The 23,147-nt window shown below is 43.2% G+C and overlaps 2 protein-coding genes across 2 annotated transcripts in view; one reads left to right on the top strand and one right to left on the bottom strand.

Moving 5' to 3' along the window:
• DDAH1 (dimethylarginine dimethylaminohydrolase 1) overlaps positions 1–23,147 on the top strand; it is a 110,893-nt gene that overhangs the window by 66,349 nt on the left and 21,397 nt on the right. Inside the window, exon 4 of the mRNA XM_084852038.1 lies at positions 3,750–3,869. Within this exon, the coding sequence (XP_084708164.1) occupies positions 3,750–3,869 (120 nt within the window). The remainder of the gene's footprint in view (positions 1–3,749; positions 3,870–23,147) is intronic.
• On the bottom strand, positions 3,268–19,710 carry LOC146347978 (uncharacterized). The gene is made up of 4 exons (XM_084852045.1): positions 19,411–19,710; positions 15,950–16,058; positions 9,108–9,153; positions 3,268–4,248 (listed from the first exon to the last, which is right to left on the bottom strand). Exons 1-4 carry the CDS (start codon positions 19,483–19,485, stop codon positions 4,074–4,076), a joined length of 405 nt encoding a protein of 134 aa, XP_084708171.1. The 5' UTR covers positions 19,486–19,710; the 3' UTR covers positions 3,268–4,073.

Below are 23,147 nucleotides of genomic sequence, written 5' to 3' on the forward strand. Positions count from 1 at the left end.
TCAAAGAATCATACAGGAAATTCCTCCACTTCACCATCAGTCTGGAGATCTTGCAGTTCAAAGTTCTGCCATTCAGATTGTCAACAGCCCCATGCATGTTCACAAAGTGTATGGTGGTGGTTTACGCTTACCTGTGTATCAAGGGCATAGAGGTCTATCCGTACCTCGACAATTGGCTTTTGGTGGACATATCACGAGAAGCCCTATCTCACGTTATTGTAATCGTTTCGAACCTTCTCCAAGCATTGGGACTCAGGATCAACAAAGAGAAATCCCAGGTTACTCCCACACAAAGGATCCAGTTCATAGGATCCGTACTTGATTCAAGGACTGGCCAGGCGTATCTTCCCTCAAATCACGTCAAAGCCTTGATCAACTGGGCCATTTCTGTATATTGTGGGTGCCGCACCAGGGCACGCAACATTCAGTGTTTGTTGGGTTACATGGCAGTGACAGTGTCAGTCGTGAAGTTGGCCTGACTATGGATGAGGCCTTTACGAAATTGGTTCATTTGGACTTTCAATGCCACCAACAATGTGCTTCTGGTCAGGCTTGCAATACCAAGACATATTGCTCACACCTTGACGTGGTGGATGGATCCTACACATCTGATTCGGGGAATGCCATTTCTTCCCTCTCTTCCATCCACAGTCTTAACAACAGATGCTTCATTACTAGGTTGGGGAGCTCATTGCTGTCCTCTCCAAACTCAAGGTCTATGGTCTGTGACAGAGACCACCTCCCACATAAACGTCCTGCAGTTAATGGTGGTTTGGAAGGCTTTGTGTGCCTTTAAGCCATACCTGCTGTACAGACATGTCCAGATTCTCATGGACAATACAACGGTATTATGGTACCTCAACAAGCAAGGGGGAACACATTCCTCAAGTCTCCTTCACCTCACCATGGACATTTACAACTGGTCCATTGCGGGAGACATTCGTCTGACAGCTCTGCATATTGCCGGAACAGACTATGTTCTAGCAGACTCAGTTGCCTTCATCAGTGCTCCCACGAGTGGCAATTAGCCAAGACAATTCTGGGAATGATATTCAGGAAGTGGGTTCAACCTGAGGTAGTTATTTTTGTAACTCCCGAGAACGTGGTTTGCAAAAAAATTTGCTCCAGAGTGGGAATGGGTCAGGGATCACTAGGCAGTGCATTTCTCCTGGAATGGAATGGAACTCTGTTCTACCTTTTTCCTCCATTTCCCTTTCTCACAAGAGTAGTTTCAAAAATCAGGGAGGATACAACAGACTGCATCCTGATCGCTCCATGGTAGCCGAGACAACCTTGGTTCAAAATACTAAGGGACTTGGGAAAGGGACATTGTCTTCCATAAATAGATGATTTAATCTCTTGAGACCGAGGTTGGGTCTCTTATCACTATCTCCACACTTTGATACTCACAGCATGGACGATGTGATATCGATGTACCATCCTTCATCGATACCAATGAACGTACAGAGAATACTAGATACAGCAAGAAAGCCATCATCACGGCGTTCCTACTCTGCCAAATGGGCAGCTTTTACAAAGTTTGTGGCTGCAAACAATTGTGATCCTAACAACTGTTCACTTACATATATTTTGTGCTTTCTCCAAAAATATTCTTCTATGCTTCAGTGATTTCTGCAATGAGAGGCAACTTGCAAGGTTTTTCGATCTTCAACCACCCCTTACGCAAACGGTTTTTATGGGGCCTTAAGAACTTAGCCCCCGCCTATGAGAGACTTCATGCCTCAATGGGGGACTTATCACTGGTGCCTAACAGTCTAACATCGGTCCCGTTCAAGCCTCTCACTACCATAAATTTGAGACTCCTGTCTTGGAAGGTTGCCTTTTTGGTAGCAATTACAATGTCACGGAAAGCTAGTGAGCTCTCTGCTTTACGTATAGACTCCCCCTATACCATTTTCTACAAGGAAAAGGTAATACTCAGGCCAGACATGGCTTTTCTCCTGAAAGTGGTGACAGACTTCCATGTGAATAATCCAGTCATTCTCCCTGCCTTTTTTCCCTTTCTGACTTCAGACTTGGAGAAGAGATTACACATTTTAGATGTCCGGTGAGCCCTGGCTTTTTATAAATCAAGGACTGGATCTTTCCGTAAGTTGCAACGCTTATTCCTATGCTACGGAGGACACAGTAAGGGCTTACCAGTATCTTCCCAGAGACTAGCATCCTGGATTGTACAGACTATTCAATTCGTGTTCCAAGTCTCGGGGAGGGACCTACTGCCTTGAATCCAAATACATTCGACACGGGGAGTGGCGACTTCTATGGCCTTTGCAAGAGGGTGCCTCTGGTGGACCTGTGTAAGGCAGCTACTTGGTCCAAAACCTCCACTTTTATAAGGCACTATAGATTGGATGTTCGGGCCTGATCCGACTGTGCCTTTGGCAGGGTTGTGCTCTCATTGGTACTGCAGTGAGATACCAACTCACCTCCGGTAAGTCAGCTTGTTATTCGTCCATATGTGTGATGCACAGAGTCCACAAGGAAGAAAGTCACGTTGCTTACCTGTAACTGGAGTTCTTTGAGTGGTCATCTGTGCATTCACACAACCCACCCACCGTCCCCACTTCCATGTCAATCTTTTCATGTCATTGGTACCGAGGTGTTTTTTTCTCCTTGGACTTGGGACTGCCACTGCGGTCTTAAGGAACTGAGGGGAAGGCGGGAACCCATTCAGTATATAATATAGATGGTGGGGGAGGGGTTCCTGCCAAAATCTTGCTCAGCTTGGACATTTCCCAAATGAATATCTGTGCAGGCGCAGAGCCCATATGTGTGAATGCACAGATGACCACTCGAAGAACTACAGTTACAGGTAAGCAACCTGTCTTGCTGGTGAGTCAAACATTGTCAGTGTGGTACAGCAGTGAGTCTCACAAACTGGTGAGAGCCAGGTTCAAAATTCAACCCAACCATGAATCTGACTGGTTGACTTTGGGACAGTCACTGTCATCTAGCCGACCCCACATCCCCAAGTTGTTGTGAGGATTAAAGGAGAACAGGGCCATGTATGATGCCCTAAGGTCCTTGGAGGAAGAGTTGGATTAACCATATAATAAAATAAATGGAAAAATGTCTAAGGATGCAATTCTATGCACACTTACCTGGGGGCAAGGCCCACTGAATACAGTGGGACTTTCTTCCAAGTAAACACACATAGGATTGCAGTGTAGATGTGAGACTGACTGGAAACCATGTATCAGTCACTCGAAGGTCTTTGGAAAAGAATGGGGCATAAGCATAATGTCTGAAATAATTACCAAATGATTATTTATTACATTCCGATTCTAAACACATTATAAGGATTCAAGTTCCATTGACTTCAGCATAACTTACTTCCATGGAACATTTTTAGGATAGATGGGTTTGTTACTAGGAAACAGTTATGTTTTTTTCATACTCTTAACCAGTCCATGTTTCTTTTCTTAGAGGCTCTTAAAGTCAAGCTGTCAATTATCTTGAGTTTTATTTTGCATGTTAATTAAGCGTTTTTTCATTTACTTGTTTTCTGAAATAATGATAGCACTGAGTGTGTTATATTGACTTCATGCACAGGGCAAGCCAAAACTGTCCAGAGAAACATACTGTGGTTCTAGACTTGACTCTACTCTGCTTTCCTCAAGACATACAGATTTATTCATGCACTGAAAATGTACAATTTTATAATTGGGTTCCGTTACGAGATTACCAGTCTAATGTATTTTCTCTGCAAATGCCTAATTTCTATACAGGATTATGCTGTTTCCACAGTCCCTGTTTCTGACTCCTTGCATCTGAAGAGCTTTTGCAGCATGGCTGGGCCAAACCTCATTGCTATTGGTTCAAGTGAAGCTGCACAGAAAGCCCTCAAGGTAAAACATGCTGAAAATAGCCTGTGCTGAAAAATGTTGCTTTTTAGCCTCAGTGTTTCCTTACAGAATCCATGCAAGAGGGAATCTTTACATTGCTGTGAATCCAGTCTCTGCAAGCTGCAAGTATAAACAGTCTGATCTCAGCAGCCAAACTAGACATAATGTCATAATGTTAAATGCATCTTTTTAAAGATGTAAATAGCTTCAGTTGAGAGGTGTTTGATAATTAAATCCCTCCTCTGAAGTTAGTTTTTGCTTTGGGAAGATATCAGCAGAATGCATCTTGAAAAAGGCATGGCTGGCTGGTACATAGAACAGGAGCACTCCACACTGCAATAAAATGTTGTAGCTCCCACTTCTGTTAGCAGTGTAGCAGAAGCTAGAAATATAGAAAGCAATATTTAAAAAAGGAAATAGCATATTATACATGGTTTTGTTCATTATTCCCCTGTTTGGGCTGTATCACTCTCATTCATGTCCCCCTCCCCACATTCTCCTAGTTTGCCATATGGATTAGCAGCAATGTATCCAGAAGCTGCATGGGTTGCAGACGTAGGATGTGCTGATTTAGCATCTCTGAACCCAGACCAAAATCCCCCATGGACACATCCTAAAATTGCCACCAGGATGGGGGTTACTATAATTTTTAGAGTCAACAGGGAGGGTTGTTAGCCCTCTTATCAGGAATCTTTGGATCCTTACTATTGTTCAAATGGATTAATTTCCTGTTCCTTACTTCATGGGGTATATTCCATGGGCTGACATCAGGCCATTGCGCATTTTAGCTATGCCCTACCCCCGAAGGGGGGTGGGTGTATTCCTCAGAGAGTAGGTTTGGGGAGTTCCTGGAACATAGCTTCCATTCCTTTCCATCACCAGAATACCCATGGCACCTCACTCCAAACATCTGTGCAATTTTGTCCAGTGGAACCAGTACAATAAAGAGAATATGGAGTCCTGGAGAAAAGGTCTAGACAAGATTGGAAATTATTGCTTTGATTTTTGTCACCACCTATTTGTTTGACCTGCCTTGGGTTTCATGTATATTGGGGAGAGGGTGATAATGGTACTGAAGCAGCAGGAGGAGGATGCGCTTGCCTGACCAGCTTGAAGGTTGAAGAAAACATGCAAAATAGTTTGAGTAGACATCACTTGAATCTGGACAGAACTAAGAATTCCCAGAGACAGATTCCAACAGAAGTGTTCCAACAGAAACATTCCCAGCCCTCTAATACTGAGGTGTAAGCTTGGAGGATGGTAGGATTGGTTGGACAGAGGTTTACATGAATGGTGGAAGACTGAACCTGTTCCCAACCTGTTTTTGAAAATGCAAGGCTTGAAATGTTTCCTGTGGCCATGCATGCTTTCATAATTATTAATCTGTTTTGGTAGATTCCTATTGTATATACTAGGGTTAATAGCCTATTTTAAGGTATAATATTAAGATACAATTAGCAGGACCATCCTCTGAGTGGGACTGGAGTAGAGGTGATTTTTGTCCATTTCCCTCTCCCTCTGCAACCTGCAGTGCCATCTCCTCTGATGTTCCAGAGAGTACCTCAACACTCTGGAGCAGATTTTCAGGGCATAGGGGACTGCAGGGAGAAGGGAGAATCAGCAAATATGGCCACTTCTGGCTGCATCAGAAACCTTCTGCAGATGGAAGAAGCCCTTCCATCTGAAGGGAGGCAAGTGCTGTGTACAAGCCCCTATGTTTATTTCTTGTTTTAGCAAATGTGTTAAGGATGATTTTTCTCCCAATTAGTAACGACAGATTTGTGTGTGTGTTAATTGGAGGAAACTGTTACCTTAATTAAATACCTTCAAAATGTCATTGATTTTGATACACTGAAAGATTTTGTAATCATTTAATTAATCTGTTAAGATAGTTAATTGACTTAGAAATTGATGGACAGCTCTAGTACATGCATATTCCCAGATTCATACCTTGGCTTTATTCCTTGGGCTACTGTTCTCTTGGAATAGCTTTTCTTTTTTGGTCATTGCATTACAATAACTCTAGTCTTAGAGCAGTCAAAGGCTTTTTTAAAAAAATTGATACAAGCACATTAGGCCAACAGCCTCCAAAAAACAGTTGATAAATGGTTTCCCAACTATACATCTCTTTGTTGTTCCTTATCAAGACTGACATATCTATTTGGAAGTTATGGTTCTTCAGTGACAACAGTTCATCCTACATTACTGAAAGAAAAGCCACCGAGCTATATTTAAAACTGCAAAACATATATTAAAGCAAGGAAAACAAAAAGCAGGGTGCTGCAGATTGGAACTGAATCAGGCATCAAAGTAAGGCAGAAGGCAGGCAAACTGCAGGGGCAGGTTCAGAGTGTGCAAGAAATGGCAAAGGAAGTAGATATAAGAATCAAGAGTCCTATCACAGGAAGACAATTAGGACAAGCTGCTCAGAGGAACAGGAATTCATTACCTCTGCAAGTTGTTTTTCTGAGTTTTGGATCAGCACATCTGTCAGCTGACCTGGCTTGTTTCTGGCTTTGTGTTGTAGTAGAACAAGTTTCTCTCTGGGGCTACAAAATGTGTTGGCCTAGGAACAGCAGTGACTCAAGGGGCAAGCCCTTCTGAACATATTTCTTGCAACCCCACACATTTGATCAGAAAAGTAGCTTAATAAATCACAGTATATTAATGTCTGGGTTTGAAATTTTTTAAAAAGTAAAGCCTGCAGGTTTTTAATGCAGCCATTTATCCCGTAGCTTTCAATTCATGGTCAATATTGTATTGTAGAAGTATCAGGAGTATGTTCCTTTAGAGAGAAATAACTTTGTTTTCCAGTTATGGTCATCTGCTACCTCTTAACTCCCATGAATTAATTATTCTAGGGTTCTCCCTGCACTGGAATAAGGCTCCATCTCTCCATCCCCATATGTTTGAGAACCACTGGCAAAACCCTGTTTGTTCCCTTTTCCTTGATGTCATCCTCTTTTCCTTCTTCATGCTGCCTAATTACATGCTCTAATTCAATTGATAGGGAGCTACAGCAGGATACTTCAGACAGGAAAACAGAACAATTAATTTAGACTATTTACAGGAGGCAAATGCACCAGTAAAAGGATTTCTCATATTTTGCCTTGCAGATCAAATGACATGGCTTATAGGAATAATTGCTAGGTAGCAACAAAATACAATGTCTGTATAAGGAATTAAATATCACCAAGGTCATCAATGTGCCTGCATGATGCTCTTATATTGCTGAGGATGGGCAGAGCAATCCTGACTGGGGCAGGGCAGGGAGGAGTGAAGTAATGGATGCTCTGCCACTTCCAAGCCCTGTCAGCTCACACTGGCCAGTGTGGGGAATGGGGTAAGGTTTTCTTCCTTCCTTTTCTCCTGGTGGTTCTTAATTTAAAAAAAGAATCTTTCTAAGGGAGGGGCGGGAATTAACTCTGCTAGCTCCAGGATGTCATAGTTGTGGGGGCTGATCTTGAGGCCTCTCAAGGGGACAGAAGGGCTTTGGATATAGCAGATCAAAGGCCACCACTCAGTACCCTACCCTGATCCTGGAATGTACTGTTTTGGAGCCTAGCACCAGCAGAAACATCACCAGTGGTAGATCTATGCCCACAAAACTCTCTGCAGGCATAACGGCTCTCCAAGTGGATGTGCCTTCTCTCTGCTGGCAGAATTCTTCCCCACCTCCTCCAGCAAGCAGATATGGGGGTTACGATTGCTCTCTGAGTTCATTATTTAAGATGACTTTTAGCACTGGCTTCTAATAAAATTAGAAATAGCAAGTAAGCATGAAGAAATTGAAAGTTATTCATGCTTATTAAAGCAAATACTATTTCATATTTTTTTCAGTGGGGAAGTACAAACTCTCTTAAGCAGCAATCCTATGCATACTTACTTGGAAGTAAGTCTCTTATGACTCAGATGAGCTTATTTCTGAGTAAACATGCTTAGGATTGTGCTGTTAATATCCCGTATCTGTTAATGACAAACGCCTCTGAAATGAAACAGGAACAATAATCTATGCAAAGTATTATAAAACACGGTTAGCCTACAGAGCTGAAAGTAATGTCAACAAAGTTCGCATTGACTCCTAGCGTCCTCAGGCAGTTGCTGGGATGCAAGTTCCCCAGCATGGTCGATGGCTGACACTAGCCCTAGGCCAGCATGGCAGTCTGGTGAGTCTGGAAGTGCCCATCTTTTAAAATTTCCCACAGTGCTCCTGAGCATCCAATATAGCATTACTCAGGAGCATTGTGGCAAAGTTAAAATGGCAGCCAAGGGGTCCCACCTGGCTGAGGCACTCTCAAGCATAGAGCCATACCTGTATGTATGAGCATCTGCAAAAAGTCTTTGGGGAGGACAACCCAATTTCCTTATAAATGGAGCATTTTGCTTTGGAGAGATCATTCCTAAAGTGTTTTTTTTTTCAGTTGTGGAACACAATCAAGCAATCATGCTTGCTATATAGGCTTCTATTTGAATTCTGCCATGCATGTTTCCTAATAAACCCATGTCGTGAAAGATCTTGACTTAGGCTGTCTGTATATGAGGCATTTATAGTGCACTCCTGATTGGTCACTCATGGAAGTTTGCAGGTTATTTACATGACACTATCAACCTCCAGGGCACATCCAGCTGTTTTTGATCTTTATCCTCCCCTGCAAACCCCCTGAGATAATCCACTTTTTAAATGTAAATCTGCTTCAATGGCTGTGTGTAAATGTGCAGTTCCACTATAACCACAGCCTGGGAAGAAGAAGTCATTGGGCAGAGCAGGAAAATCACAACCTGCCCCCCCCACCCAACATGTTTGCCTGTTTACCTGGGCTGGAAAAAGAGTTTCCTTTGCCAGGCTAGGAGAGGCTCAAAGCAAGCATGGAGCTGACCAGGGGAGGAAGAAGAAGAAGACGACCCCCCCCCCAAGTAAACAGTTGACAGCAACAAAGGCACACACACACACACCCTGTGCTGCTTTGCAGAGAGAGAGTGTGAGTGAGTGAGAGATACTTGAATCCCTCAGGTGACCCACTGATTAACCACTCACTCTCCTCCCCGAGGCTGCGGAGAACTTGACTGTGTAAAGAGCTGATCTTTATCTCACTTAGAATGTAGAAACAGAAGCCCCAGTAAATTGTGAGATAAAAAGCCTTATGTGGTGAACCCCAAAGGCATAACTTTGGTATTTTGAACATCTCCACCCCCACCCACTAAAAACAGGGAAGAAGTCCAACAACCAGAAATAGATCATACCTTTCAGTGTTGTTAGCAGTCCCTTTTACTTTCTTTCCCTGATTTTCTGTAACACATGGGAAAGGAAAAGCATTGTTTTATTCTAGTAAAGAGTAGGCCATATTTGTTAGATCACCTCCTTGCAAAGTCACCTGATGGGCTGCAAGGGTTTTATCTACATGGTATATATGATTTTAGCCCTATTTAGGTCTTCAGCTTCCAATACCTCTAACCATTTTGGTTATGCATTTTTATCATTATGCGAGATTCACTGCAGTGTTGAACCTTTTGTGAGGTTCACTTACTAGATACGGTGCTATTGAGCTTATCCTGTCCATTTCTGTGCTCCTTTACACAAAATGTTCTAGGGCTTTTTCTTTTCCAGAAGCGGAGTGTTGTTAACTGAGAATGGGAAGACGAATAGAGAACAGTGGCATGGAAATTGGAACCCATTCTTTTTTGGGATATGCATGGTATTGCTTAGACAAACAAATTTCTGAATGCTGCTTTCCTAATGAACAGTAAACACTGCTGCGTCAAGCAAGATGAAAATTTAATTGGATGCTCCTAAAATATGAGCTCTGAGCTCAAGAACCCATGAGAGAAGAAAGTGAGGAGAGGGAGAAAATATAGTTTAGCTACCTAAGTCCTGACATGCTGGGGAAACATCACAAGTTAGGGAGTAACAGGCTTAAATTATCACTCATCTTGCTATCTTTCTTGTAATGAAAAATCCTAAAGGTGTAGCCATGTTAGCCTGTTGCAGCTAAAATAGTAAAGTCCTGTGACACCTGAATGACTTGCAGATTTATTGTTACAGAAGCTTTTATGGGCTAAAAGCCGGCATCATCAGTTGTGTGATATGGGACTTCCGGTAAGGTTTGCAGTCATATAGATGCTACAGCCAGATTGCTGTCAAGGAGATGTTATAGCCTGACACTAGATTCTTGGAATATGCACAGCATTTTTTAATTATTATTTTGCTTAAGATCATACTTTGGTGCTTCAGATAAGAGGCTGATTCGCCTTGGCCAGCTACAGGCAATGCCTGGTCTGCCTTGGATTTGAAAAAAATCCCAAAGTTTCAGATGTCTTCTCATTGACTATGGAAAATCAAGAAATGGCTATCATTTTTTTATGTTTTGTCAGAACTGGAAAATATTTGCAAGCATAGTAGGCCCTTCTTAGGGAATGAGACCTGCTAAATTTCAGATGAATAGGTGCATGGGGTGGAGTTGTGCTATAAGTTTTAAAGGAGACATTTGTAACTTCTTAATTTCTTGGCAGAATTTGCAGGCATAGTAGCCCCTTCTGAGTGGATGAACCTTGCCAAATTACAAACACATGGGTGCAGGGTTAGTGTGTGTGTGCGAGCGCGCGCGCGTGCGTGCGCTAGGCACCTTTAACACTGATTTTGGAATGGGGGAGAATTGATCTTGCCACTTCTGCCTCCCCTCCCAGAAACTGCCTTGAGGGCAACACAAACTCCTGCTTCATCCTTCATGGACTGGATAACACTTCACTGAAATTTGAAAATGTACACTAAAAGTAGTGCTTGTGCACAGCATAACAGTGTGTGTCTGTGTAACACAATCCTATACAACACATGCACACACGCATAGAGAGCGAGAACACAGAATCTGAAAGATTACAGCATTATATACAGATACAGCTAGAGACCTTTAAAAAATGCTGAACTTAAAATCAAATGCAACTACAACTAGGACCAGAACGGGGAATGGACAGTAGGGGGAGAAAGGGAGTGACTTAACTAATAATAATTAATGTCCAAGATAGAACAGACTCAAACAACAGCAAGTTTAAATAATGAAAAATAGGATGCCATGGGTTGGATTTTTTTAAGGAATAATTTTAGAAGTAAATTAACTGGACTGGAAAGAATTTAGGGAAGGATTGGTCTAGACTGGAATAACGAAAGTTTTGATCACACATTCCGAGAAAGAACCACCAACAATCCACCAGCGTTGCTGCTCCTAAGAGAGTGAACTAGCAAAGACTAATGGAAAACAATGGCACAGCTGATATATTACTTCAATGTCCCTCCCAAAAGCACTGTGACTGGAAAAGCTCTGAGAAAGTCATCCCCTGATTGAAAGCTAGGGCTGTGGCGAAACTACAACCCCTTCTCTCCCTCCCCTGTCCCTGCCTGGTCTTTTAGTTTTGTGGAGAACTGGGGCTGGGGGAAGGTATCCATTATAAACTGCCTGTCTATGTCTGTGTCTCTCTGAAGTGGGTCCATACTTGGGGAGCAACTCAATTTGCTTTGGACTGCTTCGGAGAAGACCCAATTCACTTCTTTTCAAAGTGGGCTGCTTCAGTTTGGGCTTTATCTGAAGCGAATGCACACGCCAGTAGGTTTCTTTGGAGATTTTGCCCATGGCCTGATAAATGGTGGGTTCTGTTCTTGTTTTGGTGTTTTTGATGTGCGGCAGGTCTGACCTAAGGGTCTGAATAAAGCCTCTTTTCAATAAAACAAATTTTGGTCCTAAGGATACAAAGGTTACACATCGGCCCTTGTCTTTACTAAACTCAGAACTACTACTTATAGCTCCATCTAGTGGCTTTCTTGCAATACTATCCAAAGGATTTCCCCCCCCCCCCGTCTTCTCTTGCTCTTTTTGAAAACAGAAGAAAAAGTGCTTTCTTTTATGATGAGCAGATCGTCCTAGTTGCATAGGACTGAATAAGGCTATTGTGAAGTTATTCATAGTGTTTTTTACGAAATCATTTTGCTTTTTCCTCCTGTTTATAATTGTTGCTGTTTATTCGGTCATTTGCTTCCGACTCTTCGTGACTTCATGGACCAGCCCACGCCAGAGCTTCCTGTCGGCCATCGCCACCCCCAGCTCCCCCAAGGTTGAGTCCATCACCTCCAGAATATCATCCATCCACCTTGCCCTTGGTCGGCCCCTCTTCCTTTTGCCTTCCACTTTCCCTAGCATCAGCATCTTCTCCAGGGTAGCCTGTCTTCTCATTATGTGGCCAAAGGTCTTCAGTTTTGCCTTTAATATCCTTCCCTCAAGTGAGCAGTCTGGCTTTATTTCCTGAGTATGGACTGGTTTGATCTTCCTGCAGTCAAAGGCACTCTCAGAATTTTCCTCCAGCACCACAGTTCAAAAGCATCTATCTTCCTTCGCTCAGCCTTCCTTATGGTCCAGCTCTCGCAGACATAGGTTACTACGGGGAATACCACTGCTTTAACTATGCGGACCTTTGCTGTCAGTGTGATGTCTCAGCTCTTCACTATTTTATCAAGATTTGTCATTGCTTTCCTCCCAAGAAGTAAATGTCTTCTGATTTCCTGGCTGCAGTCAGCATCTGCAGTAATCTTTGCCCCTAGAAAGACAAAGTCTGTCACTGCCTCCACGTTTTCTCCCTCTATTTGCCAGTTATCAGTCAAGCTGGTTGCCATAATCTTGGTTTTTTTGAGGTTTAACTGCAACCCAGCTTTTGCACTTTCTTCTTTCACCTTCGTCATGAGGTTCCTCAGCTCCTCCTCGCTTTCAGCCATCAAAGTGGTATCATCTGCATATCAGAGATTGTTAATGTTTCTTCCAGCAATTTTAACTCCAGCCTTGGCTTCATCAAGCCCAGCACATCGCATGATGTGTTCTGTGTACAGGTTGAATAGGTAGGGTGAGAGTATACAACCCTGCCGTACTCCTTTCCCAATCTTAAACCAGTCTGTTGTTCTGTGGTCTGTTCTTACCATTGCTTATAATTATAATGTTTATAATTACTGAGGTTTTATGTAGCTCAGATTGTTTGTGTTTACTCCTTGAAGTGCTAGTTATCTGCAGGGGGGCGGGGGGACTTCTGTGTCTGTGGCAGGAAGGAGCATAATAATTATGACCTGCACCTGCAGTAAGAAGTTGGTACATAGTGTAGATTTTTACGACCTCATACTGCCTTCTGTGTAATACAATGTAGAATAACTCTCAAGATTTCTTGGTCTCAGTTTAACACTCAATTTCCATGATGCTGGTTGTTGGTAGAGCTATTAGTGAGTTAATTTGTTTGTTTCTATTTATATTTTGCCTATCATAAAAAAAAATCCCAGAGCAGGTAACAATATTAAAATAAAAAATATCAACACATCTCATAAAACCAATAGCAATCAGCAGAAAGAAACAAACACGCAATAGATCTGACCACTGACAAATGCCTGGGCAAACAGATGGGGCTCTGCCAGGAATCAAAATGCCAGTAAAGCTGGTGCCAAGTGTACCTTTTCAATACTGGGTCAGAGAACCAAAGCTGAGATCCGTTATCCCTTTTAGCTGTGGAAGGAAGATAGAACTGAGAGAGAAAAGGGATAAGCAGGCAGTGTCTGTAGAGCAGTGGTGGGCAACTTGTGCCCCTCCAGATGTTTTGGCCTACAACTCTCATCAACTCTAACTGTTGGTTATGCTGGCTAGAACTGATGGGATATGTAGGCCAAAACATCCAGAGGGCCATAAGCTGCCTATCCCCGTTGTAGAGTATATACTAAGATTTGTAAGGCATAGTCTTTGAGCCTAGAGCAATGGTAGTGGCTAATGCTGCTTGCTTTTCATTGGTAATGAAGTATGAAAATATGAAGTAAATTGAATTCACTTCCTGAAACCTATTCCAGTAGGCCAGTGATGGGCAATATTTTTGCCCCTGAGAGTTGCATGCAGCAGGGCCCTCCAATTCTCAAACACACATTCCCTTACCCATTTTAGCATGCGGGGCTGGGGAAATTTAAACCTTCTGTCTCCATGTACTGAGAGTCCATCGTGTATCCCCCCTCCCTGCTGCACAGCTGATTGGTGCTGGGAAAAGTGAGCAATTTTATTGGGGAGGATAGTGTGGGGGGATGACTCTCCTTGCCTGCCCTCCTCCCCATTTAAATCATGCTCCCTCAGCCCACCAAAGAACTGTTTGATGGCCTAGCATTTGCACAATTTAGCTGAGGGGAGAAGTGTGTGGGAATGACTCTCACAGTCTCACTATGGCATGTCTCCTCCCCATCACAATCCCACTCCTCCCACCCTGCTGAATAGCCAAATGGTGGCCGTGCAGCGGGTGGGAGAAATTTAGAGGTTTGGCCAGCCATGACAGGCTGCAGGCAAGGCCTCCAAAGACCACATGCAGGTTGCTCACCTGTGCTGCTGAGCATTATCAGGAACTTGAACTTCGTAAAATTTGGATCATACTTGCATCAGCCAATAGATATCTATCTCTGTATTATGCTTTAAAATGGCCTCCCTATCCTGTGTTTTGTTTCTAGAGTCACTTTTAGCAGCCCTCAGAGTCCTGCTGAGGCAATAGTTGAAATGATGCCTAATTCTGATGTAATTCAGTTAAAGTTTCATTAGCCCTGGGGACACAGGCTAGACAAAATCACCACCAGGAATTACTGAGAGAACAAAAACTCACTTTATTCCTATTATGTGTTCCTTCTCATCCCTTCCTTCACATGTAAATCCCAAGATTCTGATTGCTTACTTAGCTGGCTGGGCAAACATAAATGTCCAGCTACTAGGCTCGGTATAATCCTCTAGGGTTTGTATCAACTTTACCAGGCAACATATTTCTGTGTTGCTTGTTGTAAGTAGACAGAGTCTATGACTGATTCAATATTGAGTCCACTAGCTAAAGAAGCATCTCTTGTATCTCAAGCCATCTGTCATTTTCAGATACTTCAGAGCTTTCCCTTGGTTCCAAAAGGCTTTTGTTTATGACAATCTGTATTCCCATTCAGACTTAAGTACTATTGCATATGTGCCAGCAAATAAAAGAAAATAAAAACCTTTAGGCCTATTTGCAGGAATATTTTCTAGCAGATATTTTCCAGCTGCTGTCTTGATAGAGAAATGAAGAGACAACATACTACACTTTTGCGAGTTTTGACTGGTGGTGATCACTGGATGTTTGTGTCATTGAACTATTCTTCTCTGCAGTGGTTTGGGTTCTTCTAAAGAGGTAGTACATTGGGCATAACTCAGTGTGCTTGATAGGTGAGATGGAGTGTAATTGAGGGCAGGTCTGTAACAGGCACAGGTAGTCACAGGTTTGGTGAAATTGCAGCTGCCTGATAATTGTTCTAGCATCAAAAGCCTGTTGGACAATATGAAGATGGAACAAGTAGGACAGCATGAAGATGGATGCTAGGAATTTGGGAACATCTGGGTAAATTCAGGGTGGATTTTTACACAGAGTTCTAAACTGTTAAACATGGGCTTGGCTAAAAAGATTGGGGAATGCTTTTCATAATGACCTGCTTAAAAGGTTTGTGATGCAAATACTTTTCATTGTGGGAAAGGGTTGGATATATCCCCAACATATTGCTGTGTTAATTTTTGGAAGTATTAGTATTTTGTACTTCTTAAATATAGTGGGCATTGATAACTTTTAATTATTTAATTAATGGTAACTGGCCTATTTCTCTCCTAGTGAGACTCTTGCCAAGGGTTGAACTAGTAATTACAACAATACTAATTTGCTGCAAGTATACCTGTAAAGCAAAGTTCAGAATTTTCCCAAGAGCATTCTGACTCTAGGGGAACACTATTTTAGAATTTTAGAATTTTACCACTGGTGCAGAAGGCAATGGAATAAGAGTTGCAGAGAAACAAAGCATCAAGGATAGCTCCTGCCATGAGGCAGGGTGAAGCTAATAATTCAAACAGCGGCGTGATTTAAGCCTGGCAAATTTGAGGCTGTGGTCAAAGGTGCGCTGCCTCTTTAAAGTGCATGTCTGCAGCACTGGCCTGCTCCTCACATGAGGCCTTCATGATGGAACAGTAAATGCATGTGACTGCTGAAGATTGTATGTGCACAAAGGGTACAATGTTTACCATTAGAAGCATCCTTACCCCACACCCACTCAAGAGTTGCGGTCGTATCCACTGGGGAGGGCGCTGAGGTCCATGTGTCCTGATTTTGCCTCAGATGGATGGTCCAGACATGTAAAGCACTATGTTCCTAGATAGTTGAACAGCAGACAAATTGCATTTGCTCATGTGTTACATAAGGCATTTTTGTTTACATATGTATTTTTAATAGTGCCTTTCTCTTCCCCACCCCACATCTTTCAATAATAGACTCTTGTCTGACTGGTGACAGAAACTCATACTTCTTAATAACTTATTTGTGATTCTTCTGACTCCCTGCCTGAAGTCATGACACTCAGTTTGTGATTTCACGGTGGGTTGCTGTGGCAATGATTACAAATGTTAACAGCCTAAAGAGAGAATTACTCCAGGTAGGAAATAAGCAGCTAGGGCAGAAAATTGCTAATTTCTATTTAAGCAACTATGCAGAATGAGAGAAAAGAACTGCAGCAGACAAGTTACAGATTGCTGTTTAATAGGAGCTTTCATGAAGCAGGTGTTTCTCTCCCCGCCCCCTGTCCCCCCCCTCGCCCGGTCCCCATCTAACATGCTAATTATCCTTTGCTTCACCCTATTGTTCTTTCCACTGGACCCAATCATGGTTGTGACCTTAAAAGCACTTACATGTCCAGATGAAAAGCAGACCAAATACATGATTTAAATGTAAGGCTATTTAATTCTGTAGATGTATAGGACTATCCATCCAAGGTGGATTTTGGTGTCTGGCATTGCATTCCCAGAGACTCACACTGGGATTTTCTTTCAAAACAATGTTTTAGCTTTCAGATTTGCAGAGAAAAAATTGGCTCAGCCACATGTGTGAACTGTCTCTCCACTGAAAAGCGTTGTGCTTGAACTGACAAATGATGTGCAAGTTCTACTTTGGTGATTAATCTGTAATGGCAGTGACACTGTATGCTACAATCAATGAATGATGAATATGCACTCCCTATTACAGTTAACATAGCACAGTCAAAATGGCTTCAAAATAAATGTGTGCTATTGAATTTCAGGCCCACTGGTGATAATTTGCCTCTGTCAATTTAAATCTAGTTGAAACACTCTCAAGGTGACATACATAATAAAAGTAAATACTAATAAAACCAATTTAATCACTTAAAGCAGAATATAAAAGCAGCAGCAACTAGAAAAGTTTTAAAAGCGGAAGATAAATTTCAAAACATTTAAAGACTCTTGTGCAGCTAAAAAAACAGAGAATGACTATTGTGTAGGTTAACATCAACACTTTGTACTGGTCCCAGAAACAAACTGGGAACTAGTGAAGATTATACAATACTGGATGTCGTAACACTCAGTTCCACTCAGGAGCCCAGCCGCCATATTCTGTAGTAACTGATGTTTTCGGACCATTTGTTTTATTTTATTTTATTTTATTTATTACACCTATATCCCACCTTTCTTCCACTGTGGAACCCAAGGTGGCTACATGTGATTCCCATATAGTCTCCCCTCCAAGCACTGACCAGACCCAGACCTGCTTAGCTTCAGCAAGGTGGCTGCCTCATGTGCCTTCAGACCATGTCTTGGGACCATCTTCAAGAGCAGACCCACATACAATCCATTGCAGTAATCTTCCTGGGAGGATACCAGGGCATGGATCACAGAAGCCAGTCTGTCTTACTAGGAAGGGTCATAGCTGGCATGCCAGGCTAAGCTGATAAAATGCACTCTGTGCCACAGAAGATGCTGGTGCCTCTAGCAACAAAAGTGAATCTGTAAGCATCTGCAAAGTAAGAACTTGATCTTTTAGGGCAGGATGGGAACCTCTGGCCCACAAGCTAATTTGGCCCACCTGGCCAGCCCATCCAGCCCATGAGGCCTCAGGTGAGGCCTGTCCCCAAAGCCCCAGCCCCTCAGAAGGGAGAGGGGTGAAAGAGCAACTGACCCATGGCTCAGTCACCTTCACTTGTCTGTCAGAAGGTGATGGAGGAAGGAAGGGGTTTGAGCCATCTCAGCTTCACTCATCCCCTTTGTTGCCTGTGCAAGGAATGTAAGGGAGAATCAAAGCAAGCTCCTGCAGAGAGAGGCAGCCTCTCTCCTGCCTCTGTCTACATGGAGTTTAAATTCTCCATGTAGAGAAGAAATGCAAATAGCAATTGCACCTGTCTGTTGCTCTGATCTCTCTTGTCACTGAGGACAGATGCGATTGCTCTGATCTCTCTTGAGGACATCCTTTTCTTCGTGCCATCAGGGAGCAAGACTTCAGGGGAAAGGGGCAGGGCTTCAGGAGGGAGGGTCCACCCCATGAGATCATCCAGCCCCTGTGGGGTGAGCTGGACAGGAATCAGACCCTCAGGGGCTAAACTGTTTTCCACCTCTGCTTTAATAGGTTGAAGACCCCTTCCAGAACAGGTTGAACACCATTCACTTAGACAGACAAACCACCCACAAATGGTTCCTCCATCTTGTTTGGATTGAGCTTCAGCTTATTGGCCCTCATCCAGTCCGTTACCATGGCCAGGCACTGATTAAGCAGTTCTATTGCCTCACCTGGTTCCAATGAAAAAGAGAGATAGAGCTGTGTGTCATCAGCATTCTGATGGCACTGCACTCTAAATGATCTCACTCAGCTGTTTCATGTAGATGTTAAATAGGGTGGGGGACAAGATGGAACATAGCAGGACCCTGAAGCATAAATGCCATGGGGTCGAGCAGAAGTCCCCCACCACCACCTTCTGGAAACAGCCATCCAAGTATTATGGAACCACCATAAAGCTGTACTGCCCACACTCAACTCAAGGCAATACTAGGGTTGATGGTATCAAAAGCCACTAAGAGGCTTTTTTCTCACCTATCCAGGAGAATCAATAAGATCACACATACTCCCCCTGTCTCTTGGTCATCCCATGGGGTGACCAAAGCATTTTCTGTGGACAACCCAAGCCTAAACCCAAATTGAAATGGATTTGGGAGATCCATTTCATCCAAGCGTGTCTGGATCTGATCAGCCACCACCTTCTCAAGCGCCTTCTCCTCCTTTAAGGAAATTTAAACAGATCCCATTTATCCCAGCATATCTGCCTACAATCTCATCCCTGTATTACGTTTTCTAATAGGTTGACACAAGAGTTGGGATGGTTCCACCTTAAGCAGCCATTTGCAAGTGTAATAAGTATTAGGTTCAGGCCATTAGAGATACCATAACCTTACCTTCTGTCTTATCTTTTTCTTTACATACTTTTAAGAAAGATTTTTCAAATCTCTTTTATTTGCTATCCTCCATTTTAAACTGAGAGGTTCTGCAGTTGTGACAGAATAGTTCACCACAGAAACACTCAAGATATACCAATTAACATAACAAAGAAAAGTTAGCAAAGAAGTTAAACTAGCCTCTGTTCAAAATTTGGGAACTCTCATAATCCCTGACCACCCAGAGCCTGCAAGAGAGCCCTTGTCATGAGGAAACTGTCAGCTTGACTTACGTAAGTAGGAACTTCGCTTCCCTTGTTCTTGTTTGCTTTCCTGAGGACCAGCTTCCTTTTAGTTCCCATGTTCATGTTCCAAAAGACAGGATGTTCATTCTTCAAAATTTCTTTAATGCAGCAACAGTTTGACCCATTTCCTTGAGCCCTTTCCTGCACATGCTTTTGCTTTCTGCAGGAGTTCCTATGCGATGGCTGGTGCTGACTTTGCTACAATATTTTTTCAGAATAGCAGCTTGGACACATGTTAAGAATAGTGCAAATCTATAGGCTGTGTTACCGGTTACTCTCCTGACACCTCTAAAAGGCAAAAAAGAAACAATTATGCAAGTGGGGGTGTATAAGAATAGGTTGTTCTTGTTTTTTAAAACTAGTTTTGTGGAAATCCTGGCTGAAAAGATGCTCTGGCTAAAAGAGCACAGAAGCATTACTTATGGAGAATCCTTCATGTGGGAAACAGCAGTTCTTGGTCACAGGGAAGGGGAGAGGTTAGCCCATCCTCCAATTGAAAGCAAGGCCAGCAAGTTCAATGTCACGTTCTTAGAAGGTGGTTCCTCCCATATTCAGGGGACATGACCTCAGTCATATGAAAACAACAGCTACTCAAGAGTTACGTCTCAAGAATTATTTGTCTTAGCATATAACATGCAACAGTTATATGAGGCAGGGGCGATAGCTCAGTGTGATAGAGTACATGCTTTGCATGCAGAAGGTCCCTGATTCCATCCCCGGCTTCTCCAGGTAGGGTGAGCAAAGAATCTTGCTTGAAACCCTCGAGAGCCGCTGCCAATCAGTATTGACAATACTGGGCTAGATGGACCAATGGTCTGACTCGGTATAAGGCAGGTTTCTATGTTCCTATGTAACAGTTAAATCATCACCTGTAGAGGGCTGATGAACAAACGTCAGAGAAGAGAAAATGTAGACAGAGAGGGATTCCTACGGAGTCCCCAACTACACTGTAACAAGGGGAGGGGAGGACACGCAAAATGTGGTATCACTTTTTGCACCTAACCTGCTTTCCACCATCCAAACAATGGGTGGTTCTGCCTGCTGTCCTCTGGTATACCAGAATGGAACTTCACAGTAAGTCCAATTTTGTATTCTCAATCACAGGGCAGGAAAGCAAGCAGGGAAGAGGTGTCTAAAAGCAGTATCTAAAAGCATCCTGGGCTGGGGGAGTGGAAGAGGACTTCATAATTCAATGACCTGCTGGAGAATCCTCCCGACTAAAGAGGTGTCTGCCAAGTCAAAGGTACTGGTGCCATAATGCCTAGTATAAGAGGTGCACCAGGTGGTTGCCCTAAACATGTCTTCTAGTGGAGTGTTATTGTTTAAAGCTGAGGAAACGGCACCTGCCTGGTTGCAGTTGGCAGTCATCCTGGAGAGTGGAGGGTGACCCTCTGACCAATTGGCAAGAGAAAAGACACTTGGAGACCCATCTCCTGACAGTAAACATGGTGACACCAAGTCTGTTGAAACATGGCTCAAGGATACAGACTGTCAGGAGCGCCCTAGCGGCCTCTTTCAGTCTACTGCAATAGCCAACTCAAGACACAGACAAAAGGATTCTTTTCAAGGCTTTAATCCTTTTACAACTGTAATGACTCTTTCAGATGCTAATCACCAGTGACTAAGCAATGAACAGCAGAGTAGCCTATGCTTCGGGTTAGGCAGTTGGTCCCCATTTGAAGGAGAATCACTTGCAGACCCTGAACTTATGGGCTAGGGAGAGATCCTCCCTCCTTCCCTTGGGTCCATGGGACGCAGCCGTTGCTTGCGCGCCAAACAGGTGCTACGCCTCCTTTCCGTGCCCTCCATCGCTCGTCACTGTCTGCGTCGAGCATCTAGCAAGCCCCCCTCCTGCACTCTCTCACTGCCAGGGTCACTATCTCAGGAATGCTGGCAGGAGGAATCTCTGCTAGCTGCTGTGCCTGTGAGGGATGAGCGGGATCCTCTCCCATGGATTGCTGTTCCTCATCAGAATCAGAACTGCTCTGGGGTTCTGTGGGCTCAGTTTCCACTCTGACACAGACATGCTATCAGAGTATCTATCCACCTCTGAATTGTGAATGTAAATTTGAAGTATCTGATGTCTAGAATATACCAAAATTTTTCTTCAGGCTGAACTGAATTCAGGCACAGTTTGGCAGGGCAGTCTTCTAACTCCTATGGAAGGCAGACTTAATCTTGACTGTGAAAGGTGGATAAGTACAGAACACTGATAGTAGGCACGGAACCTGATGTCTTGAAAAGAAATACAGTGCTTTTCTAACCAATAACATCCTTATATCTCCCACCTTCCTGGTGGAAATAAGCATGACCAAGAACACCGTTTTCTAGGTAAATTCTTAAGGAGAGATAATTCTTAGAATTTCAGAAGGGAAGATTCATGAGAGGTTTCAGGACTAAGGAAAGTTCCCAACTGGGTGATAAAAAAGTTTGATGTGAGGGTGAGGAGATGGGACAAGAATGGTTTGACTTACCTACCCAAAATGTTATCAGCGGTAGAGAGGCATTGGGTGCTGAGCCCTTGGTTAGACCCTCTTGGATAAAGGAGGATGGGTTAGCCCTCTCCTGCCTACATATCAGAATGAAATGTCACCATAAATCCAATTTTCCATTTAGTAACCTATAGCTAGTCTTCCTCTGGCCCAATACAGACAACTTACCAAGCTTTTCTACTATGGTTTTGCTTCATCAACCCTATTATTGCGCATGCGTGCGCGCACACTAACATGTAGTAAAGCTTGTGGCCTTATCAAGTGATAATTTTTATCAAATGAGAGCCAATGTAGTGTAATGCAGGGGTGGGCAGAACATAGATCTCCAGCTGTTTGGGGCTCAACTCTGAGAAGCTCCTGCCAGCATGGCCAATGGTCAGAAGTGCTGGGAGTTGAAGTCCAAAACATCTGGAGATCTACTTTTTGCCCACCCCTGCTGTACTGGTTAGAGTGTTGGACTAGAACTCAGGAGACCCAGATTCTAGTCCCAACTCTGTCATGAGGCCAGCTAGGTGACTTTGGGTCAGTCACTGACTCTCAGCCTAACCTACCTCATAGGGTTATTGTGAGGATAAAATGAGGAGGAGGAGGTTTATGTATGCCACCTTGTGCTCCTTAGAGTAAAGCGAGGATATAAATGTAACAAATAAATAAAGCTTCCCCACATTTACCACATGGTAAGTTGGCCAACTGAATTCACGATTTCTCTGTGTATCATTTAAGAAATCGCTGAAAAGTAAAGTCTTTTACAGTTGTGCCCAGTCGTGGCTACAGTTTCGGCGGGGCAGTGATTCCATCCTGGGTTTTAGCTAGAACCAGCCCGAACTCTAAAGGTACTATCCTAGGTCCTGAACCCACTTTGGGGATAGGGTTTAGCACCTTTAGAGCTCTGGTTGGTTCTAACTCAAAATGGAATCACCACCCTTCTAAAACTGGAGCCACCATCCTCCACTGGTTGTGCCTGATGTCTCAATGAAAAATTCAGCAACCATCTGACTGGAATGGGGCTCAGGGCATAACAGAACAATGAGAGCTGTGGTGACAGCATGTGAACGAATAATATTCCATCTGTTTAGGGTCCTTGCTAACCATTTTAATGCATTCCATGTTACCCTAGACTTCTGTTGGCAAAGTATACCTTGTAAAACACAATAGGAAAAAGCAAGATTGGGGGCTTTGGAACTTACTTTGTTTGACATCGGGAAAGCATGACTCAGGCTTTAGAGAATGTGG

Source organism: Heloderma suspectum, chromosome 4 (genome assembly GCF_057233095.1).
Source record: "Heloderma suspectum isolate Gila_16-S chromosome 4, 16-S_ref, whole genome shotgun sequence".
Classification (NCBI taxonomy): domain Eukaryota; kingdom Metazoa; phylum Chordata; class Lepidosauria; order Squamata; family Helodermatidae; genus Heloderma; species Heloderma suspectum.